This window comes from Drosophila persimilis, unplaced genomic scaffold, assembly GCF_003286085.1.
Source record: "Drosophila persimilis strain 14011-0111.01,24,50 unplaced genomic scaffold, DperRS2 tig00000002-arrow-pilon, whole genome shotgun sequence".
NCBI classification, from domain to species: Eukaryota; Metazoa; Arthropoda; class Insecta; order Diptera; family Drosophilidae; genus Drosophila; species Drosophila persimilis.
The window spans coordinates 10,842,310-10,863,803 of NW_020825289.1; the positions used below are offsets into that span (position 1 = coordinate 10,842,310).

Sequence of the window (21,494 nt, forward strand, 5' to 3'; positions counted from 1 at the left end):
ATGGAGTAAAGTATGTATAACAAATTTTATTATCAAACAATTCAAACGTAATACAAGTAGCTTAGTTATTTTCTTCAGTGTTCTGGTTTGGGTGGATAATGCTGTTGGAGTATTCTTATTAATGTATGTGTGAGTGGTGTGTGTGGGCGTGCAAGCGATCTCTAAGATGAACGATCCCATGCCACATGCTCACCATGCCAGAGTTAGACGCTGCGCGAGAGGAACAGAGCAACGACAACGGCGAGAATGGAGAGGGAGCTCCGCAGGCCTCCGACGCCACCATCGCGGCAGGGCCACTCGTCCACATCCGAGCTGTAAGTAGAGTGGGTGCACAGATGTATTCTAATCTTCAGCTAGGGGGGAGCGGATTCACAGATAGAACGGGTGCGGATACGGATATGGGTATGGGTACGAGGGATAGCGCTGGAGTGGATAGACAACATGATCTTGTGGCTCCTCATGGGGCACATAGTACAGTGGGGGCTGATGATGGACATGACGTGCTGATGGTGTTCGTATAGGTGCTGTAGCTTCTTGTAGCTGTTGTGGGGCGCCACTGCAAGACAGAAGCCAGACCAGAAGTTGAAGCTAGCATAGATTGATGAACTCGAGAGCGTTGGTTTGGGGTTAGCTAATCGTAAGCCTACTCCTTACAATACCTCTCTATATGTAGGAAGTTTTTTTTCGATACTCACTAATGGTAATGATGTTAGTACAAATTAGGGGTAGCAGGGGTAGCCAACCCTCCGCAATAGCCACCCCGCACGATTGAACAATCGATGCAAGAGTTTGTTTAGGCCAACAAAAATATGAATGAGTTGCTATATATACTATATCTCTATGTATATATGTTTCAATGAATATGTATAGCTTAGATTTCGGTTAATTATTGTTGTTTTTATTACACACACACACACGCAGAGGCGGACAGAGTCAGTGAACTGCGACAGCGGTTAATAGAAGAAAAAAAATAGTGTGGTGTGTGTTTGTCTTTGTGTGGGAAGAATGGTGTGGATGGAGTCTTAGGGGGGCGGAGAAACAATCCATTAGCCAGGGTTCTTGGGACTGAAGTTACATGTATACGAGTACTTATAAGAGATATTCGAAAGCCATTCGATTTTGTCTTTCTTTGATGGAAGAGAGAGATATTTACTTGACACCAATCACACCGCAGCCTGCAAGGGAATAAAGTATTTATAGAATTAACCAATTAAAGAGACATTCTGGAGACTCCTCACCGATACGGCCTCCTGCATTGCCCGTCTTCTTGGAGTCCACGTGATCTCCCAGTCCGAGATCGTCCTCAAGCTCGTGAACAACAACGGCACGTCCGATAATGCCGCGGTTGCCGGTTAGACTGATCACTTTGTCCGTGTAGGTGATGTCAATGACTCCCGAGGAGTTGACCTCCAGGTTACCCAGATCGCCCACGTGGCGCACCTCATGGTCGGGACCGCCATGATCAACCTGATCAAAGGAAACACTCATGAGTCAATGAAAAAGGAGACCCCCGTCAACCCACCTTGTCGGGATTATAGTGAGCCCCAGTGCTGGCACAGCCGTTGCTCAGATCCCCCTTCTCGTGGACGTGGAAGCCGTGCTTGCCCTCCTTCAGCCCCTCCAGTTGGACACGAACATGGACATTCTGGCCGCAGTCGTTCTGCGTAAAGGTGACGTTCCCCTTGACCTGGCTGCCGTCCGCTTGGGCGGGTCCGCTCACATAGGCGATGGCCTCTATGGGCGTATTACGCTGCAATCGGGATTCAATACGTTATTATCGTTCTGTGGAAGATCACCTCGCACCTCTGTTAGGACTCACCGTCTGAGCAGCAGCACAGATTGTGGCACAGAGTGCCAGGGTGATGGCAATACTTTGCATCATATTTCAAGCTGAAACGGAATAAGAGATCATTAAAGATCGATTAATGCTTCGAAGGAATGTGAATAAATGGTAAATAAAATGGAATGGTTTCGAAGTCCAATCATATAGTCCGGTCGTATTTGACAAGACTATGTAGAACTAGCAGAACTATGATCACCCCTACAAAATGCCATCGCTCATCTCTATCATGTACGTCATCAGGTGAATATTCGCTTGATTTGAGCACTCTGGCCGTTCATTGTCCGTCCGGGCAGTTGTGTGCGGAATTAAAGCGTCTAACCTCAATTTACGAAGCGATTTGTGGGTCATATATGATATACGATATACGAGTACCCATCTGTATAAATGTACAGACACACACTAGTCACTTTAAATAGCATTTTTCACAGGGTTAAGCGTGGCTTTGGGTAAGGTCAATCAACAATCTCTTTTTCATACGCACTTCATTTCCAATGCTCAATGGATGAAATATGAGGGGGAGGGAGAGTTGTTTCAGAGGAATGCTCGTTCAATGGCCGGGTCTCGGTCTCCCGCTTATCAGTTTGCAGTCTGCGATATGCTGGAGATTTGGCTGGGAACACGTACCTGCTCTATCTTTATCTGCACTCGAAATGTGTGTGGCATAATTTACGATTCTCACGGCTATGTTATGGCTTCTTTGCCTATCGTCGTCCGAAATTTACGATTCTCACGGCTATGTTATACCTTCTTTGCCTATCGTCGTCCGACACTTGTCCGAGGAGGGCGAAAGGCGATTGTTGGACCTTTCTTTGGGGCAACGCTATTCGTAGCTTGTTCCCGTTTTGATATGCAATCATTGTGTATACATATATTGGTGGAATTAAGTAGTGCTGACCATTGCGACAAATTGCGGATAATCATCATCGTTTTTTCATCAAATGGGTGTTATTAGGGCTTTGTTGGGTTCTTGCCTGTCAGAGAGGTGTAATTGATTGGATAATAATGGGCAAAGGCCAGAGCTATCAGCTTTACTGGCCTCCCTAGTCTCTAGATCATTTTCGAATGTGCCCAAGCTAATCTGGCCAACTCTTGAGGCATGACACTTATAATTATTTTTTGAATTTCTAGAATCCAACACCGACTATAGATAATGCTGAACAATTGAATTGGCAAACAATGGAGTTGAGTAAACGATGCAAAATATGCAGATAAGAATGATACATTAGTTTCAATATCATAGATAGAAGATTGCAAACAAGTGTTCAGAGGTTCTGTGGGAGTAAAATTCTCCTGATCAGAAACGACTCAGCAGAAGCGAAGCTGTAGGTAGCGCCTTTGTGGATTGTGTGGGGACTGGACTGTAATGAAGCTTGGTTTCCTCTCGACAGCTTAAATTGGGACTCAAGTGCAGTTTTACAACCACACCTACACACACACTGACACAGTATAAGAATAACTGGTTACTTTATTTTAACCCATCCAAGGGCAAGCGACGAACGCAGCGCGAAAAAAGAAACAAAAAAAAAACAGTAAAATAATGAACAACAAAAATGCTTCAAGTGCGTTTTGCGGTAACTGGTTTCAATAAGAAATATCAGAGTCCATAAATTAAAACTGGCTCAGAAAATCTCATTTCCCATTGATCTACGTTTCAGCTTTATTAATTATCTTCACCTTCGTCAATTGTTCCACTCACACTTGTTCTTTTCGTCTGGGTACTCACCTTATTAGCAACTAGTACTTAGTTCTGATTCCTTCTATTTCCCGAAAAACAACCGTTTTGTGCACTTGTCGGTGGAGAACTGCGCGCAAGTCTCGGGCTTTGCTGCCGCAAATTGACTCTTTGACTGGGAAGAGAGGCGCACCTGAGATCAGTGCTGCCAGGTTTTGATGGTGAATAATAGCTAGAATTGAAAAAAGAAATGCCCAAAGTGGCTAAAACTAAAAATAAATAGCCTTAAAATTCAGCTAAAACTAAATACACCCCAAAAATATAAAATTTAGTGTTTCTTTTATACTAACTATAACTTAAATCCACCTCAGCATCCTGCTATTGACAGTTATAGGATTTGTCGTTGCGCCATTTAGTTTTAACTAGTACCTGTTCCACATCAGCATTTGACCGTGGGAGGGAGAGCATTTGAATAGCATTTGTAGGCTAGCACCTCTGCCCAAAATATACAAGTATCGTCGGTATTTTCCCATTTGAACGAATTAATTGTATCGTACTTTATACTATCAATGTCGGTGATCTTACTATCTTCCAGAGCTTTCCCAATATAGTTGGTATTTTTTGCCGCAGCACGTTTCCAACGGAAAATACATTGAGTTTCTTAAGAACTTCAAATTTATAGGGTAGTCTGAAATTTAACAGAACCAAAATCTTGCTCTAATGAATTTGAAAAGCTAGTCCAATTTTAAAAATGCTAGATCTAGCCTGAAATGGGCTAAACTGGCAGCACTGCCTGAGATCAGATCGGATCGTGTCGTCTGGTTGAGACATCTGCTCTCCTCTCTCAATTACTCTCTCACACTCGCAAAGCTTTATCAAGTGCTGAATTTGAACGGTACTATCAGTCGGATAGTCTAAGCATTTAAACACTGGAAATAGCTGAAGAGCTATCAATCGTTCTGATTTAATTTTCAATTGTATTTTTCAATTAAGTGTTTAATAAAAGCACAATTATTAGCCCTTATACAATGTTTGCATTCTTCGCAATTGTTCAAACGGCTGCCGGGACACGCTTACGTGCGGTTTATTTTAATAGTTTATCACCATCTCGTCACAAAATACGTGCTCAGCTCGTGCCCACACTGGCGGCCGGATTACATATTCCGAGTGCATAAGTTGTGTACTGAAGCATTCACTATCTCGTCTCTCAGTACGTGCAAGGCTTGTGCCTACACTGGTGGTATAAATAATGGCCATGCTTAAAGTGCATGTATGCCAGAGCTTCGGTCAGCTTGTATATTTTTTTCAATGCATTTATTTAATTAAATTAACGTTATATTTATTTTTCATGGACTACTCCTTTGGTATATCGTAGACTCCGCACTCTCGATTGGCAGGCAGCGAGACATCTGAAAGAGATCCATTAGTTACAGGATGATCCTATACTAGTAGCTTTCATTCACACCACCTATCTTATTGGGATATGACAAGTTTAGATTATCCATGATTTGAATGAACTCCTCCAGATCCTTGGTCAGCCGGGGGTTATAGCGCTTCTCCTCCCACACGCTGCTCTCTAGTTGTCCCCTGTAAGGATCAACGCATTAGCACTTGATCTTCCCTTTATTTTGATGTTCCTGTATCTCACTTGTAGTCATGGGCCGGGTAGATGCGATAGTTCTCGGGCAATGTAAAGATTTTGGTATGGACATTTTCGTAGAGAAATTCTGAACTGCCCTCCTGGAAGTCTGTTCGTCCACAGCCGCGTATCAGAACCGTGTCGCCAGTGAAGACGCAGGCCTGCTCCTTGATCACGTAGCTCATGCAGCCATTGGTGTGGCCCGGAGTGGCTAGGACATCAATGACATGGCTGCCAAATTCAATACGATCGCCCTCCCTCAGATACAGATCCGCTTTGGCTCCGCTGGCGGTGGCAATCATCGACTTGCAGCCAGTCAGCTCTCTCAACCAGCCGCTGCCCGTGATGTGATCCGCGTGCATGTGTGTGTTGACTTGGGAGAAATAATAAATAAGTGATATTAGTTCTATAAATGTATAGTGACTAAAAATACTCACTGGCATATTTGAGCTTGAAGCCCAGCTCCTTGACCAGTTGGGCATCTCGCTTGGCCTGCTCCAGCACGGGATCGATGATCACGGCCTCGCCAGTCTTCAGGTCGGCCAGCAAGTAGCTGTAGGTGCTGCTCTCCTCATCGAAAAGCTGTTGGGAATCAGTTGGGACAGATGCTTACAGTTTACATTAAAGGAGAGTACGTACTTGACGGAAGAAGAAGTCCGATGTAAAGGGTTGGCGCTCCGGTAGACTTGATAAACCATTCTGGATGTTTTCCAACAAGGCAAGCAAAGGGCAGTATGAGAATTTAATAATGGATTGTCATTGTATCGAGTTTTAAAACTTTAGGGTCTTACCGGCAGAGTAGTCGCACATATTGTGGCACATAGTGTCAGGGCAATCGCAAGAATTCGCAACATATTCCAAACTGAAAACGATGTAGGGACAGACCATTGTATCAGGCACTTCAATTCTGGTACTCAATGATTGAATTATGATGAGGTGAGTGTTTTTTTTATTGGACAGGTCCCCGCTTATCGGTCGCCAAGTTTCGGTTTGAATATTTTTGCTCTATCTCTAATTTATGGCTATCACGGTAATGGACGGTACCCATTTTCCTGTCTGCCCGATATTTGTTAAACTCCCTATCTAAGGAACTGATTGTGTTTGATAATAGCTCAGAATGATAGTACTATTATTTTATTTCGCATTACTCCTTTTGGGACCTAAAGAGTTGGTTATTTTTATTTCGATTTCCTAAACTGACTTAGAGACAACACTAAATACACTCAAATATGGTATAGATGCTGATCGGGAATGGAATTTTCGTTGCCATAAAGTATAGAAAAGTATAAGTATGCATAGAAAACTTAAGCATACCCTAATTTCGTCCATACCGTAATTCGTCCATTCAATTCATAAGTGATATACATTTCGTTTCTAAGTACTAAGTACTTCTTTTAAGTACTCACCTTTCTCTTGAGAAACTAACCAAAACTCTGTATTCTTGGAGGTCTGCTAAGAAACTGTTTCCAGTCTGGAGTAATGTGAGTTGAAATCAACTTTCGAATGGGGATCTGCTCTTATCTATTAATGATTTAGGTGCCATCAATTAAATCTTATCAGCATCAAGAGTCACACAAAATTTACGAGTGTGTGGGGGCCGGTCCGTCACTGGTGGCTATAATTTCCCGAATCAAAATAAATTCAGCACAAAATAAAATGAATAAGTTTATTTGTGTATTTACATTAATGTCTGTTTAAATTGTGCTAATAAAATCATCATACAATAATCTCTCACTTATCAGGTCTGCTTATACTACAAGACTATAGCCAAGCCCTATTTATCGATGTAGAAAGTAAGTACAGTGCACACCGAGCTGTACAACAACTACGATATAGAGTACAAGTGAACCTCTCAACAATTTACGTAAGAGACTGCTAATGGTAAACGTAATTCTAATTATAATTTTGCACATGTCCGCCTGTTGGTGTCAACTGCCATCTGCTAGCAGTCGGGGGTTAAGATAGTTCCATTAACACTACGTGGGGGGTGTTTTCCACCCCTTAGATGAGCTTGTGCCTGCCCAGAGAGGCTGTGTGCAGCGGACTGCAGCTCTCGATGAGCATCGTCTGGCCCTCTTCCGTGGGCGAGGCTGCGCTCTTGTTGTGGTTGTTATTATTGTGATGCATCCGTTTCATCGGCCGCTTCCGTTCCAGGTCGTGGCCGGGGTGCAGTTCCACGGTCTGCAGGCTCTGGGCCCGCTGCAGCGACAGGCGGAGGGGCTTCTTCGGTGGCGTCGGTCGCACTGCGCGGGTCTCTGTCGCTGGTCTGGATTCGTTCTCGCTGTCAAAGTCCAGGGACTTGACGCTCCTCATATCGCTGGGCAGGCGGGTGCGCAGGGTCTGCGCCTCGCTCTGGCGCGGCGTTTCCCGACGACGTTCCAGTCTGGGAAGACCATAGAGATTAGTATGGATGGAAACTAGCGGAAATTCTCTGTTTACATACCCGTTGTACTGGTTGAGGTGCTCCACACTGCGGGCATGTGCGCTCATCAGATGCTCGCGGTGGAGCTGCTGTTGCTGCTGGAGGGGGTCGCGTGGCCGACGCTCCCGGTGACGCTCCTTCTCGCGCCTGTGGTGCTGCATGTAAGCGGAGTCGCTGTTGATGGAGATCTTCGAGGCGGAGAGCGACTTGGAGGGCATGGAGTACATGTGTGGAAGACGCTCGCGCAGGTCGATGTGGGTGTTCTCCTTGATCAGGGTCTTGGTCACATGCGCGGGCGTCTGGGCGCTATCATCGCCCATCAGTTCAATTGGTTTGCCGCCCACCAGGGTGGTGATGTAGTTGCCCCGCTGGAAGATCAGCGGCTTCTCGGGTGGTGTCGAAGGGGGAGATGAGATACTAATGCTGGTCACGTGCTGCGACTGGTTGGTGGGTGTCTGATGCAGCTGCTGGTGCTGTTGGTGCTGCTGCTGCTGGTGATGTGGCTGCTCCTTGACTGTCTGCAGCTCTTTCACCTGCTCCTCCAAGTAAGAGATCCGATGCTGCAGTCGCATGTTGTTCTCCTTCTCCTGGTCGAGCTGCTTCTGGGGTATAGGGAGGGATTTCTTGCGCAGCACCACCATTTGGCACTTTCCGGAGTTGCCCACATGCTTCTGCAGCTCCTCTTTGGTCTTGCTGGTCACCAGTCGCCCGTTGATCTCCAGAATGCGATCGCCCTTGTACAGTCCGTCGCCCTCCAGGGCCCACTCCACATAGAATCCCGGCTGATCGGCCCGCTGCTGGGCTGCCCATCGTCCGGACGTCGCATGCACCGCATGCAGGCTGAGCGATACCCCAGAGCTAATGATATTGTAGAGGGTCTGGGCCTCCGGCTTGGACTTCTCCAACCTGGACTGCAGGGCCCGAGCCTCCTCCACTATAGAAAGCATCTGAAGCTCCTCCCGGCCGAGGGCATACTCCAGCTCTGCCTGACGGATGCGTATGTCGATGTTGCTAAGGGCGGAAGAGAATGGGATGGGAATTAGCTTTAATCTTCTTTGTTTTTATCTGCTTTCATTGCTTACTCTGTGATGTCTAGCTTCTCGAGGGCGCTCTTTAGGTTCTTGATCTTGATGCGTTTATTTTCCGCCTCGGACTTCAGTCGGCTCAGCTTTTGCTCGGCTGCCGGCTTCTCCGAATCGTCCAGCGGCGGTCCGCTGGGCCGTGGCAGCTTTCCCAGACACAGCTGGATGCGCAGATTCTGGATGACGGCCTCGCGATCCTGCAGAGCCGAACGCAGCTCCTTTGACTCGCTGCGCGTGGAGCGGGATGAGAGCGTTCCGCCCAGGGAGCCGCCCTTGCGCCGTCTTCCGGTAGAGGAGCTGTGGGTGGTCGTGTGACTGCCCTCATGGCTCTCGGCTGCCACTGCCGTGTGGAGACTGTACTTGGCAGCACTACCACAACCCTTCGGATTCAGAATGGTCTGTGAAAATAGGAAGAAGTGACAGAAATTAGTTGACATTCGTTTCTTCATGGGAAAGGATCTGTTTCTAGAGTAACGTCTAAGATCTGGGTCGAATATGGATTGCAAAAGTATTTATTTATATTTTGATAGATTACAAATCTCTCGGAAGTATTGTGCTATACGAATATGTTTGTTTAGATGCACTTGTAGTGGCTTTATAAGGATCTAATTAGAGTGGGTTACTCCTTGGGTATATCGTAGACTCCACACTCTCGATTGGCGGGCAGCGACGCATCTATCTTCTTGGGATATGGCAAATTAAGGTTCTCCATGATTTTGATAAACTCCTCCAGATCCTTGGTCAGACGGGGGTTATAGCGCTTCTCCTCCCACACGCTGCTCTCTAGTTGTCCTCTGCAAGGATCAAAGTGTTAGCACTCGATCTTCTCTTCATTTTCACATTTCTGTAACTCACTTGTAGTCGTGGGCCGGATAGATGCGATAGTTATCGGGCAGCGTAAAGATTTTGCTGTGGACATTTTCATACAGATTCTTGGGGCTGCCCTCCTGGAAGTCTGTGCGTCCGCAGCCGCGTATAAGGAGTGTGTCGCCAGTGAAGACGCAGCCCTGATCCTTGATCACGTAGCTCATACAGCCGTTGGTGTGTCCAGGAGTGGCCAGAGTATCAATGACATGGCTCCCAAAATCAACGTGATCGCCCTCCTTCAAGTGGCAGTCCGCCTTGGCACCGCTAGCGGCGGCAATCACCGACTGGCAGCCAGTCAGCTCTCTGAGCCAGCCGCTGCCAGTTATGTGATCCGCGTGCATGTGTGTGTTGACTGAAATACGTGCGTGGGATGATGAAATTATCGCCAAGGTGACAAGAGTGCCCCTTCCCCATCTCACTCACTGGCATATTTGAGCTTGAAGCCCAATTCCTTGACCAGCTGGGCATCTCGCTTGGCCTGCTCCAGCACGGGATCGATGATCACGGCCTCGCCAGTCTTCAGGTCCGCCAGCAGGTAGCTGTAGGTGCTGCTCTCCCCATCGAACAGCTGTTGGCGGTGATGGTTAATCTCGACTGAGAAATTTCATCAGATGCGTCAGATGCGGGTTACGTACTTGGCGGAAAAAGAAGTCCGGCGAGAAGGGCTTGCGCTCCGGCAGACTCATTGTCCCGAATTGACTATGGACTGATCGTTGTGGTTGCGACTCTGGGTTCCGCTGGGCATTGCGGACTGAGCTACTTCTGGCCAAGATCGTCTGATTCTGATGGCTGACTGATAGCCGCTTGAGGGCTGACAACATACTGCGGCCAACGATTCGCATTTTTTTCAATTTCCCAGTGCGATGGGGGCGAGCAGAGCTTCGGTTCTAATGGGGTTTGCTCGGTCGGTTTTAGTATTCGGTGTTCGGCTTCCGTTCTGTTTACTCGTTATATAAGCACACAACTTTTTCTGGTTAAAAATTAATCAGTTGGCTTATGGAATCAAGTTTCCTAATATTGTAAATTACTGATAATTGAGCACTTTTTGTTGTTGCTTGAGTTTCACGTCAGTCTCTCGTTTATCACATTTATCACAGCAAAATTTTTTAGCGGTAATGCCTAGCAATCGCGAAATCTTTGCAGGTATACGTAGTTTACAAAAAACACTTATCTTATGGCCAATTTTAGAGAAACAAACAAAATTTTAACAAACAAAGAACGTCAGCAACCGGACTACAGACAAATCAGCTGATTAGGTGAGATTCGCTTTCTCCCCAACTTTTGACGCTGTTTGAGCTTTTGGGGCTTTTGGGGCCTGTCGGTGGAACCTGTTGCTCTGCCACAACGTAAGCTTTTCGAGCTATGTTCATAAATGTGTATGTTCCATGTAAAAAGCATGTAGAAATGCCATTTCAGTCCACCTCCGAACCCCTTTCGAATATTGATTCGTAAACTCTATAAAAATTTGGATTTTTTGAGATGTTTTTTTAAAAGTACAAATGGATACAAATTTTCGTTGGTCTAGCTCTTATACTCTCTGAGAACTAGGCGTCAAACATGACGCACAGGCTCACGGACGGACAGGCAGAAATGGCTCAATCTACTCGGCTATATATATACTTCATGTGGTCGGAAAGGCTTTCTTCTGGGCATTACACACAAATCTAATATACCCCTAAACTCATTTTGATTATCGGGTATCAAAAATCATGTGGGAATAATGAATGTTTCATTTTCAGTTGAAGTTTTTAATCTCGTTCCCACAGGATAACGCTGCACAGTGTGTACTTCCTCCTGCCACATGAAAAAATTTGCACACCACCCCATAAGCCCCGAACCGAACCGAACAGAACCGTTACAAAGTCTTGTCTCAGCTGCACTTAAGTGCAACAACCACCGCCTTGACATAACTGAAGCTCCCTTTCACCCCTCGCTGGCAACCCTTACCCACTGCTTGAGGAAGTTGCAGTTGTTGAGAAATTTGTACAAAATTAATAACAAGCAGGGGAAGGAAATCGAGACTGGACATTGTCCAGTCCAGAGGGAGAACGTGAGAACTTCTTCATACAGGGGATTGGGCTATAAAATTTCTTGACTTTTCGTTCAGATCATAAATAAATTTGCATATATTAGAAGAGAGTTTCAAATATCAAATGCGGGCAGGGCTCTTTTCCTCCATGCCGTTGAGTAATTGATGTAATTTTGCGGAAGGAATTAATTGACCGTTGGAATGGTAGGGATCTGTGTCTGTCGTCAAGAAGGGTGTGAAATGCAGCCCGACTTTGGGGTGCGGTTTGTGGAAGGTCTTCGAAGAGTGTACTATGCTGATATTCCCTACCAGTCGCGTTGCGTTACTCAATATTTGGGCAATGCAAACTATTTGTTCAGCCATTTGTTATGGCCAATTTACTGGGACTATTTATAGACACAGTATTATTGCTACGGCAGCCTCTCCAACACCCCTTGACTAAACACCTGCCGGTTAATGAGTCGCATCGATGTGGATGCTGATGTCCGATGCTCGAACGCAGACAAAACAAAAAAAAAAAAAAACATACGAGTATTCGTCACTCACTCTTGCTTTCAATCATTTCGCTGCGAGTGAAAGTTCCATTGTGGCGTCTGTCCGACTTCTTTCCACTAAATTGCTAAGCAGAAATCATTTGTGAATATTCCTCTCCCCATTGCACCACAAAAATAAAATATCTCCAACATATGAGAGAGGTGAGTGAGTGTACTGAACCCAGATGTTAAAGATCTGTGGGTTCATAGGCTACACTTTCCCAACACTTTGACCCTTTCCAGCTTGGCGTAACTCAAAACTTCACTTCCTAGGATATGATCACAGGGAATTCTCTTGTTTCATAAATATGCTAAATATATTGAATCATAATTTCACTTTTCACACACTTATTCATTCCACTCGCCTCACTGGGCGGGGGGTGCAGTATGCAGTATTTCACACATATGTAATACTCGTGTCTGTTAAAATATTTAGATACTCGAACGCCCAATCGGTTGAATGCAACTCTCAGGTTGCATCGGAATGAATGACTTTGCATTGTTGTGGGCCGCGTGAAAGTGTTGCTTAAAAATGCATTCAAATGCATTTGCAATTAATTGTCGAAAACTGTTTGTGTTTTGGGGCTCTGCCATTTCAATCTTTCCGAGTTTTCAACTCTTTATTAGCTGGCATTTATTTCTTGGCGAGGGTAACTTTTGATGGAGTGCGGTGGGACCTGCAAGGGTATCTAAGACTTCGAATTGAATATCAATATCCCTCTGCTACGCTATATTTCGTCTGGTATTTGCTTGCTTGTAGCTTTGATTTATTTTTGGCTATTTGCGAATTTCATTTTCGACAACTTTCTAGCGTGAAACGATGCAAAGTACCCTCGAATGTACGTATAGTCCGCTTAGTACGAGTACGGTCTATGTATCTGCCTAGTGGTCGATGTCTGTCTGGGATGGTGATGGGGATGGGATGTGCGTGTCAACATCTAATTAGCGTGGATAGCATTTGGCGCTCTTATATAATCGAATCAGACAATGGGGCAGGGCACGAGCAGTGGAGGCAACAAGCGATAGATGTTGCATTAATTATGTGTAAACATACGAGTACCAGCATGTTTCTGTCTATTTCTATAATGTGGCCTTACACAATCGTCGTGGCTTGCATAGCTTTCTGTTTCAGTTTCTGCAATCGAATGAACTTACCATGGAGGCGGATTTCTGTTTGGCAAAGGCGCGATGATGCGCGGAAATCGGTTCGCTAACCACACTTCCGGTGTCCATGATGGAAATCGCTCAGCTCAGCACTGCAAAAGAGAGACACAAGAGAGCAACATTAAGTGGCATGCTGGATGGTAGTGGAGTGTGTTTGGGTTGGGTAAGTTGACAGTGATGTATCTGTGAGTGCACTTTGAACTTTTCGCCTGGCAAGTGGACAGCCCCACCAGACAGGCCCAGGCTGTAGCCTCCTCAAAGTCACTTTAATTTGCGTTCCGCTTCGCAAGACAAAAACAATTGCCAGACAGATACATACATGTATACATGTATGTGTATCTGCTTGTTAAGCCCCTCAATCTTATGGCATATGAGGGTATACCAAAATATAAAGATAAGATATGGCCAAAGATATAGCCCAGAATCTATGACAGCATTCTGTATCCCAATAATCTGTATTTACATACGAGTAGTCATTCTGTATACCTCTGGCCAGAGGAGTTTCGTTTCCCTTCAAATCATTTTGTAAATCCCATTTGTTAGAGGGTACCTTTTAGTCGGAACACTCCACTCTTGTGGGGTTGGGTTCTCGTGTGTGTCTTTGTGCAATTTTCGCTTGGCCGCTCTTAACAACTTTGGCACGTTACATTTACGATTCGTTGAAGCCAGTTTAATTAGGCGAGAAAAAGAACCTTCCTTCCTCCCATGTGTCAAGATTTCGTTCCATCATATCATTCATATTGCGAGTACGAGGGGAGAGTGGCGGAAAGAAATGTTCATCATATGCAAATGAGCTCTGGTGTTGCTGTGGACGCACTTTCGGTGGTGGCAGTGGCAGTGGCAGGGCACAACAAAGAAATGCATTCGATATGCAGATTCGCACAGCCGCAAGATACAATCTCACAGATGAGGTTGCATAGATCACATTACTTAATGTGCCGGCAAAGACAACGGCAACTCTTTTCCACTCTTCCCTGTATGGGTTTTCACTTGTTTATTTTGCCTTTGTCGGCTTCGGAAGACAAAGCCCTTCCATTCATACGCGTACATGGCCTGCACGGCGGATGCAATTGTCATAGATACTTGTGACATACTCGTAGAAAATGTATCTCATACGAATGGAGCAAAGGGCTTGCCAAACACCGGTATCTCGGCTTTTATAGGCCTCTAAAGCGGCAGAAAAACGAGTTCTATGGAAAATAGTGCGAAGAACAAGACCACCTACCGACCTAGAACAAATGGGTAAAACTTTCGTTGAAAAAGCTCTCGATAAAGTGAGCTTTTGGGGCTTATACTTGAAGTTCCAGCGAACGACTTTCGCCAACGACCATACTACGCTGAATACATCGGTTCTCGTCCGATCACCGAAATTAAGCAGCGTCGGGCGCGGTTAGTACTTAGATGGGGGACCGCTTGGGAACACCGCGTGTTGTTGGCCTTGTCAGCAAACTTTTTGCTCCTTTTTCTAGTTTTCTGTCTTTTTCTGTTTTCTGTTATATTCAGAATTTACGAGTACTCAAAGCCAAGTGTGCAGCTTCCTCTGCTCAGTCTCTTGTATCCGTATCATCTTTATCTAATAACATCACTTTGACATTGTAATATTTTGCTTGGGAGCAAGTAAGTCATTAGTCTTGGGGAATAATCATCATGCTGGCAACGCTTCGAGCAGCGTTCTACAAAATTTAGCTAAGACCTCCATCAGCATGTTGCCTGGGTCTGTCTTTTGGGGCCTATCTCTGGGATTGCGTGCTGGGACAGGAACTACCTGGGAAAAGCCGCGGCGAGAGGAGTGGGGCTGAGTTGTTTTGGTTAGCTCACCCAATGTGGGCCTATCATTAATCTAATTCCGCTTTAGTGTCTAATTATGGGCTAGATCTGGCCTGAACGAAAGCCCCGCCGAGTACTCGCACATTAGCAGTCGGATTCGGATCTGTCGCTGGCTGAAGTTTGTTAGATCGCTTTGCTAATGAGCTGAAATTAAGGGGATCTAAGAGGAATCTAGCAAGAATACGCCAGGGGTATCTGGCAGGTAAACTATCGCCAAATTGCAGCAGTGTCGGTTACTGTGGTGGCTGTGGGAAAAGTCTGTCAGGCATGAAGATCGTTCAACTACGAGTATTCTATATGCAGACACAGCCATTGGGAGCTACCTTATATGCATGTAATTATTATTCTTGAATTTGCGTGGCTAACTTTGAAGGGTTCTCCTTTTGTCTTCTCTCCCATTTAATAAGAACGAGAGCAAGTGCAGCGACTGCCAGCTCGGGCACAGGTGTTTCCCAGGCCTCGTGCATGTGGGCGCTGAAGCCACTGAAGCGCAACCAGGGCAAGAACAAGTACAAGTGCCTAATAATTAAGTTAATGGAGATGGTTACGTGAGCTGTAAAGGATACGCCAGGTCGGAGAACATATTCGAACAGCGGAGCATTTGTGAACTAGCGACTCGAATCAATTTTGTTTAAAATTCCCTCAAGATCTACACGATCCCCTCACGAGTCCATCTCTATCGTTTGCAGTACAGTCAGCTCTATAATCATTTCCATTAGTCTACATTTACGTTTCGCACGTTTCCGGCGTCCGACTGTAACCCAAAGAGGGAGACAGCCATAGAAACATGACAAAAAGCCAAGTTTATGAAGCAATTTGGCTCAAGGTACCGAAACAATGTTTCAAGCCAAGAACAAGCTGGAAATTGTGATACGTACTACCCGGACTGTACTCTTAAATTCAAGTTGCAAATTGCATTTTCCACGATGATGATGGCCAAGCAACTGGAACGATGTCCACTGGACAGTGGCAAGTAGCTAGTGGCAGGTCGAGGTGGCAAGTGAAACTTGTTCGAATCCGAATTCCGGTCTAGTCGAGAGATCCCATACGACTGTATCTGCCATTGGACGTGCCGTTGGGTGCCCCGTTTTGGCTTAACGCACACACCAAATGACCCAAAAACCACAAAACGATGACACGTTTATTCCGTTTTTCCCGTGTATCATTTGTGTCTAGATTCCACCTGAATCTCATGTCCGCCTAACTTGTCGTCCAAGGTCTCCACGGGATCGGAGACGTTGACTCTAACTGCGATTCTGTTGCAGTTCCAATCAGCAGAGATCTCAGTCAGTATTCGATGCCTGCCTGGCTCTCTATAGGTCCATATCATATGCATTCCGTTGAGATGTCAGTCTTGTCATTAATATTATTATGGGTATTCAAAACACACACTTCCCACTCATCCAATAGAACTTGTACGTATGTACATATGTAAATCCGATGTAGAGAAACAAAATCAAAATCCAATTTACAAAATCTCCCCTCTTCTCTCTATACACATTCTCTAATGTATTTAGAAGGCGTATCTTGCCACGCCCCTTCTTCTGTTGGGCCCCAAGCCTGTTTATTTAGTTTCGAACGCGCCTACAAAATTGTTGCGAGATGAGCTCAGTGCCAGCCAGTGTTCGCCCCCGCAGCTTGTGGAACAATGCAAATTAAATTGCTCAATTGCTTAAATGGAGATGACACCTGGTTCTAACAATAGTATGTGTATACTATAGCACGTACATTTATATAAAAAACTCGATTTAATGCTGTGACGCTTGGCTTAATGCAAATGAGGAATCGCCCTGAGAACTCCATCAAACTTAACACGATATTTACATACATCGTATGGTCTCTGTTAAGCTTTTCCAGAATTCTGTTAAGAAACATTCTGTTAGCGCGTAAATGCTATGGGCCATCGGACGCCCGTCAAGCAGAGGCCTCTTTAGCTCAGTGGCAGAGCACTGGTCTTGTAAACCAGGGGTCGTGAGTTCAATCCTCACAGGAGGCAATAGCCAATTTTCTTTTTATTTTCACTTAATATATATTTACGCTAATTTTTTTGAATGTATTTCATGGGTTGCAAATTGTCAGCAAGGTCCATATAATTATTAAAATTAGCTTAATTCAGTTATTAACAACCTTTATGAATAAACATTTGGCCCCAAGGGGGCAATGACGAAAAAAGGTTGTTTTGCTTTTTTGTTTTATTGGGGTTTTCTCTGAAACCTTAACCCTGCTCGGTCGTAGTTTCCAAACAAAACACCTGCGTCCCCGCTGGGTATGGTATGTGTTTGAGTAATTTATGAGCTGATATTTGTATCATTTCACACACATTCGCAGATACAAATGTACCCAACAATTGGCATGGCTTGTCATTTACACGTATGTGAACAAGTGTCACTAAGGCAGGCCGTGGCATTGATAATTTTAATCACACTCGGAGGCTGCCTGGTACATAGCCTACGAAATGGACCAGTAAAGATCATACCAGAGACCGGCATCTGGCTGAGAATAAGCTTAATGTACTTGACATAAATACGGAGATTTTGTTGTTGTTTTCGGGGCTTATGTTGGGCAAGAAGAGTTATCTCTTTGAGTGGCATTGCCTTAGAGGTCGTTGGCTTCCTCACTTGCTATGTTTTTCTTATACTCAGTACCTGCTGATACCAGAATTCATTGTTGCTCAGGTCTTCAATTGATTGCTATTATAGGAGGGTTAATACTTGTAAGTAGGTGAACGTGTTCATAACATGTACAGTGAAGCCTCTCTTTATCGTGGAATGCTCGTACTGCGGTGGGCATTCTTTGTTTTGTGAGAATTCGCTGAAGACTACTGACTTGAAAATCGAATGCACAGTGAAGTTTACGCTTGGAACACTAAGCGGATAAAACAGCATTCTACAAATTTTGCTCTTTTTTCTCGCACTCCTTACAATAAGAAAACAGGTAGGTTACCTTTGTTCTTTCCATTGAGGGAGCACCGTACTAGTTGTTTGTTGTGCAGCTGTTGCCGTCATGTCAGCTGATAATTGCCCATCATTTCAGTGGGCAATTATTCTCGTATACTAGTAAATGTCTGAGTGAATATCGCTCGCTCACAGTTAGAATGTCAGCTGCTCAACTCTCTGCTGGCTGGCAGTGCAGATTGGGGTCGTGAAAGTCTCCGCACTGGACAAATCATCTATGCAAATCAATTCTAGAAAGTCGGCTTAATACCAGACTCAGATCGGAGGCTAGGAAAGTGCAAATTGCCCATGGCCTAGCCTGGCCTGATCTGCTGATCGGAAATACGTTCATATCGCAACGAAAGCGAATTCGAAATCAATGGCTTGGCTTGGTTTATTTTTGGAATGGAGACTGGCTACTCTCATTTTAATTGTTACAGCTTCTCGGCTGAATGAAAGTGAAACCCCAAGACGAAACAGTTAGAGATATTACGCACACACACAGCATGAAGATGTATGCAAAGTTATCTCAAATCTTGGGCTTTCTATTCCCAGTTACGAGTCGAGTAGCCAAAAACAAAAGGCGGCACACAGTCCCCTGTTGCATCTTCGTCCACGCACAGACACGACCTGAAGCCCACATAAAAATAAAATACAGCCATCCACAAATTTACATATCAACAAATACCTAAAACACAACCAAACTTTGATTAGGTTGTTAGCATTGAAAACATCAAAAAGCAGACAAAAGTCAAAGGCAAACCAGCAGAAGATTCCGAGGAATATGTAAATAAACCTCTCCAGAGAGCCGGCCTAGACATCCTGTCAAGTCGATAAAGGGTTTGGTCTCGAATTTCAATGAAGAAATGGAAATAGAAACACACAATTCGGTTAGAGCGAACAATTGTTATTCAAATGCATTCAACGATTCCCAAAAGGAAATATATAATCAAAATTAATGACAAACTCGAGATGCAGGGAGGAATGGAGACAGGAGAACCTGCCACTGCATTTACCCCGAATCCACTAGAACCCAGAGATCGGAACAGAACAGAACGTTTCAGACAGAACCTGAGATCGTGATCTAACCGCAGAGACTTCATATGTAATTATATGGTCAGAGATCGGATACTCCGACGGCGACTCATACATATTTGACTGATTGATTGCCGCTGCTTAGGAATGCCAATAGAGGCTCCAACCTCATCAGTGAATCAGTTTTTGCGAGAAACTTTGAACTTGATTGCCGTCCGACTGTTTGCCGCTTATCTAAGCCACGTCAAGAAGGCAAATCGTGTTTTAATGGCCAACCCGACCAACGCCAGCCAAGTAATTTATTTATGAGATTTCAATTTTCTCCAACTCTTTTGTTATGATAAGGTGGCAGATCTGAAAGTCCCTCCACCATAAATATTCAGATATCAGAACAGAACCATTCACCCAGCGTCGAGGGGATTATGTAAGGCAGGTGCCAAAAGAAGATCTTTGGGAGGAGTGGCCTTCCAGCAGAGGCCCCAATACGGCGGAGGGAAAATTGCTCCATCATCATTATTATTGCTGTGACGACCTCGTTTGGCGCTGAGGTTTGTTTGCACTGTACGAGTATTTAGAATGCACTAAGCCAGCGACAATTGATTCGATGATGAACCTTTCGATTTCAGCAAGTGATTCCGACGATTGTTGGCAACTGTTTCGGAGCACGGATCGGATCGGCAGGGGCTTAACCAATAACCGAACAATGGAAGCGCTCTCAAATGTGCACAAGAGTCAATGGAAACATTTCATTTCATTGCATTTGATTGGCGATGGAATGGGACATGGCAGGGCAGGGCATGGCCGGGCAGGGCAGGGAGGAAAGCCTCAATTTGGTCTTTTGTGCCAATTATTTACACTTGAGACATAAATCAATGATGTCGATGTTTAGGCCGATTGTTTGGTTTCGGCTTGGATAGGCATTTAAAACCGCATTGCGACCGTTACTAAAAGGCGAGCGGCACAGATTTGTTGTTAATTATATTTTTAATTTTTTTGCTTAATTATTTCCGTTGGTTTTCCGTTGAATTAAGACTGTGTTTCCTTTGTTTATAGAGGCTTCCTCCGGGCGGACACAGGAAATTTACTCTTGAAATAACTGAACAAACACACTCACACACATAGACAGCGGCGCAGGCGTAGGAGTTAGTTGTCTCTCCTTCTCTCGCTCTACCACTGGATTGCTGATTGAAGAAGGTCCAAAAGTCGCGCAGGCGCAGGCGCAGGCGCAGCCGACAGCACGAAACGAAACGAAGCGAAACGAAATACCACGCAGAGCGAGAGCCACAACGTTGTTGGTCGCGTCTGTTTTAAGACTGAATTTCATGGCTTGATCAGTAGCGCAGCGAACGCAGGCGCACATTTACTCTCTGGTGGTGGAACAAGGTACGTACACACATGATCATATTAATAGGTACACCTTGAAATTTTCCAGTTATAATCAGTTTTATCGTATTTAAAATAACATTTTTTGTGGTACATTGTGTTTGTCAATGTGTGGCAGTTCCGCGGCATATAAATGAAACATTGGAACAGCCGGATAACAGAGTTTTTATCGATTTTTATCAATACAATACGTAAAGTGTCAGTAACTCTTTAATACTCTTTAATTTCGAAACTCTTGGCTTTTTGGCCATTTAAGATCTATTTATTTTTTCTACAGTCTACAAATAAACAAATTATTAGTATTTTCTCTTTTTTTTCTTTCTTATGGTACAGAGCATTTATGCGTAAAAAAATATATCCATGAGGTAAACTTTTGCTAAAGATTTTTGGGGGCCAAGCAATTGAAGTTTGAAAGTGGCCTAGTCTATCTTCCGACTTCAATCCAATCGGAAACTTGTGGTATAAGACATGGTGCCCAACTAGTAAATACTAACTAGACAAAAAATAAATGATAATCAGTCTACAAACTTTTTCATAACAATACTTGAAGTGATCAGCCTGACATTGACTATGAAGTACAAATGGATCTCTTTAGGTGTATCTTATTTAAAAAAAATACTTTAAGAATAAGTGAGAGTCAATTTGAAGTTTACAATATTGAATAAAACCCTTTTCTGTTATTTGAAAGTTGACGTAGGTGTGTGTACCTATTAATATGATCATGTGTGTAGATACTCGTGTTTATAATTCCCGCTCTACGAGTCAGATTTTTCGTTTGAGCTAACTCTCCTCTTCTCTCTCGGTGTTCGCCTGGGTGGATGATTTTGCGCTGAGAGGGAGAGCGCGAGAGAGAGTGCGAGCGCGAGCGCGACAGGGAGAGAGCGAAGTGCACTGGGCTGTGTGTCTGTGGATTTATTGGGCCAGACGCGACCCGATGGTGATTATAATGGTTAATAGAGTTCCAGTGCATTGAACCCCACTCCCTCGCCTCGCCTTGGCTCTTGCTCTTCTCTTGTGGGTGTCTTGGATATTTTGACAGCTGTCGCGGCTGCGCTGTTGCGCTGC

The 21,494-nt window shown here is 44.7% G+C and overlaps 4 protein-coding genes and 2 non-coding genes across 7 annotated transcripts; 2 read left to right on the plus strand and 4 right to left on the minus strand.

Moving 5' to 3' along the window:
- Positions 1 to 6: 6 nt before the first annotated feature.
- LOC6591052 (extracellular superoxide dismutase [Cu-Zn]) lies at positions 7 to 3,644 on the minus strand. 2 transcript variants are annotated; one of them, XM_026985686.1, is made up of 6 exons: positions 3,567 to 3,643; positions 1,820 to 1,890; positions 1,523 to 1,750; positions 1,239 to 1,467; positions 1,154 to 1,175; positions 7 to 312 (listed from the first exon to the last, which is right to left on the minus strand). In XM_026985686.1, the coding sequence occupies exons 2-6, from the start codon at positions 1,880 to 1,882 to the stop codon at positions 204 to 206; spliced, it is 651 nt and encodes a 216-aa protein (XP_026841487.1). In that variant the 5' UTR covers positions 1,883 to 1,890; positions 3,567 to 3,643; the 3' UTR covers positions 7 to 203. The 2 variants fall into 2 exon arrangements, with proteins under 2 accessions (XP_026841487.1, XP_026841488.1); XM_026985687.1 differs by having other exon boundaries at positions 244 to 556; positions 3,567 to 3,644.
- A 1,159-nt stretch (positions 3,645 to 4,803) lies between these two features.
- On the minus strand, positions 4,804 to 6,596 carry LOC6591053 (persulfide dioxygenase ETHE1, mitochondrial). The gene is made up of 7 exons (XM_026985685.1): positions 6,561 to 6,596; positions 5,946 to 6,016; positions 5,794 to 5,853; positions 5,592 to 5,736; positions 5,164 to 5,527; positions 4,984 to 5,102; positions 4,804 to 4,924 (listed from the first exon to the last, which is right to left on the minus strand). Exons 2-7 carry the CDS (start codon positions 6,006 to 6,008, stop codon positions 4,869 to 4,871), a joined length of 807 nt encoding a protein of 268 aa, XP_026841486.1. The 5' UTR covers positions 6,009 to 6,016; positions 6,561 to 6,596; the 3' UTR covers positions 4,804 to 4,868.
- A 210-nt stretch (positions 6,597 to 6,806) lies between these two features.
- LOC113565232 lies at positions 6,807 to 20,416 on the minus strand. Its single transcript, XM_026986897.1, has 5 exons — positions 20,161 to 20,416; positions 13,243 to 13,343; positions 8,659 to 9,056; positions 7,598 to 8,587; positions 6,807 to 7,537 (listed from the first exon to the last, which is right to left on the minus strand). Exons 2-5 carry the CDS (start codon positions 13,318 to 13,320, stop codon positions 7,156 to 7,158), a joined length of 1,848 nt encoding a protein of 615 aa, XP_026842698.1. The 5' UTR covers positions 13,321 to 13,343; positions 20,161 to 20,416; the 3' UTR covers positions 6,807 to 7,155.
- LOC6591054 (persulfide dioxygenase ETHE1, mitochondrial) lies at positions 9,153 to 10,494 on the minus strand. Its single transcript, XM_026986896.1, has 4 exons — positions 10,161 to 10,494; positions 9,949 to 10,093; positions 9,514 to 9,877; positions 9,153 to 9,452 (listed from the first exon to the last, which is right to left on the minus strand). Exons 1-4 carry the CDS (start codon positions 10,365 to 10,367, stop codon positions 9,278 to 9,280), a joined length of 891 nt encoding a protein of 296 aa, XP_026842697.1. The 5' UTR covers positions 10,368 to 10,494; the 3' UTR covers positions 9,153 to 9,277.
- LOC6591055 lies at positions 14,571 to 14,689 on the plus strand. Its single transcript, XR_047919.1, has one exon. It is a non-coding gene; the product is annotated as a 5S ribosomal RNA (ribosomal RNA).
- Trnat-ugu lies at positions 17,003 to 17,074 on the plus strand. The gene has a single exon. It is a non-coding gene; the product is annotated as a tRNA-Thr (tRNA).
- Positions 20,417 to 21,494: the final 1,078 nt, after the last annotated feature.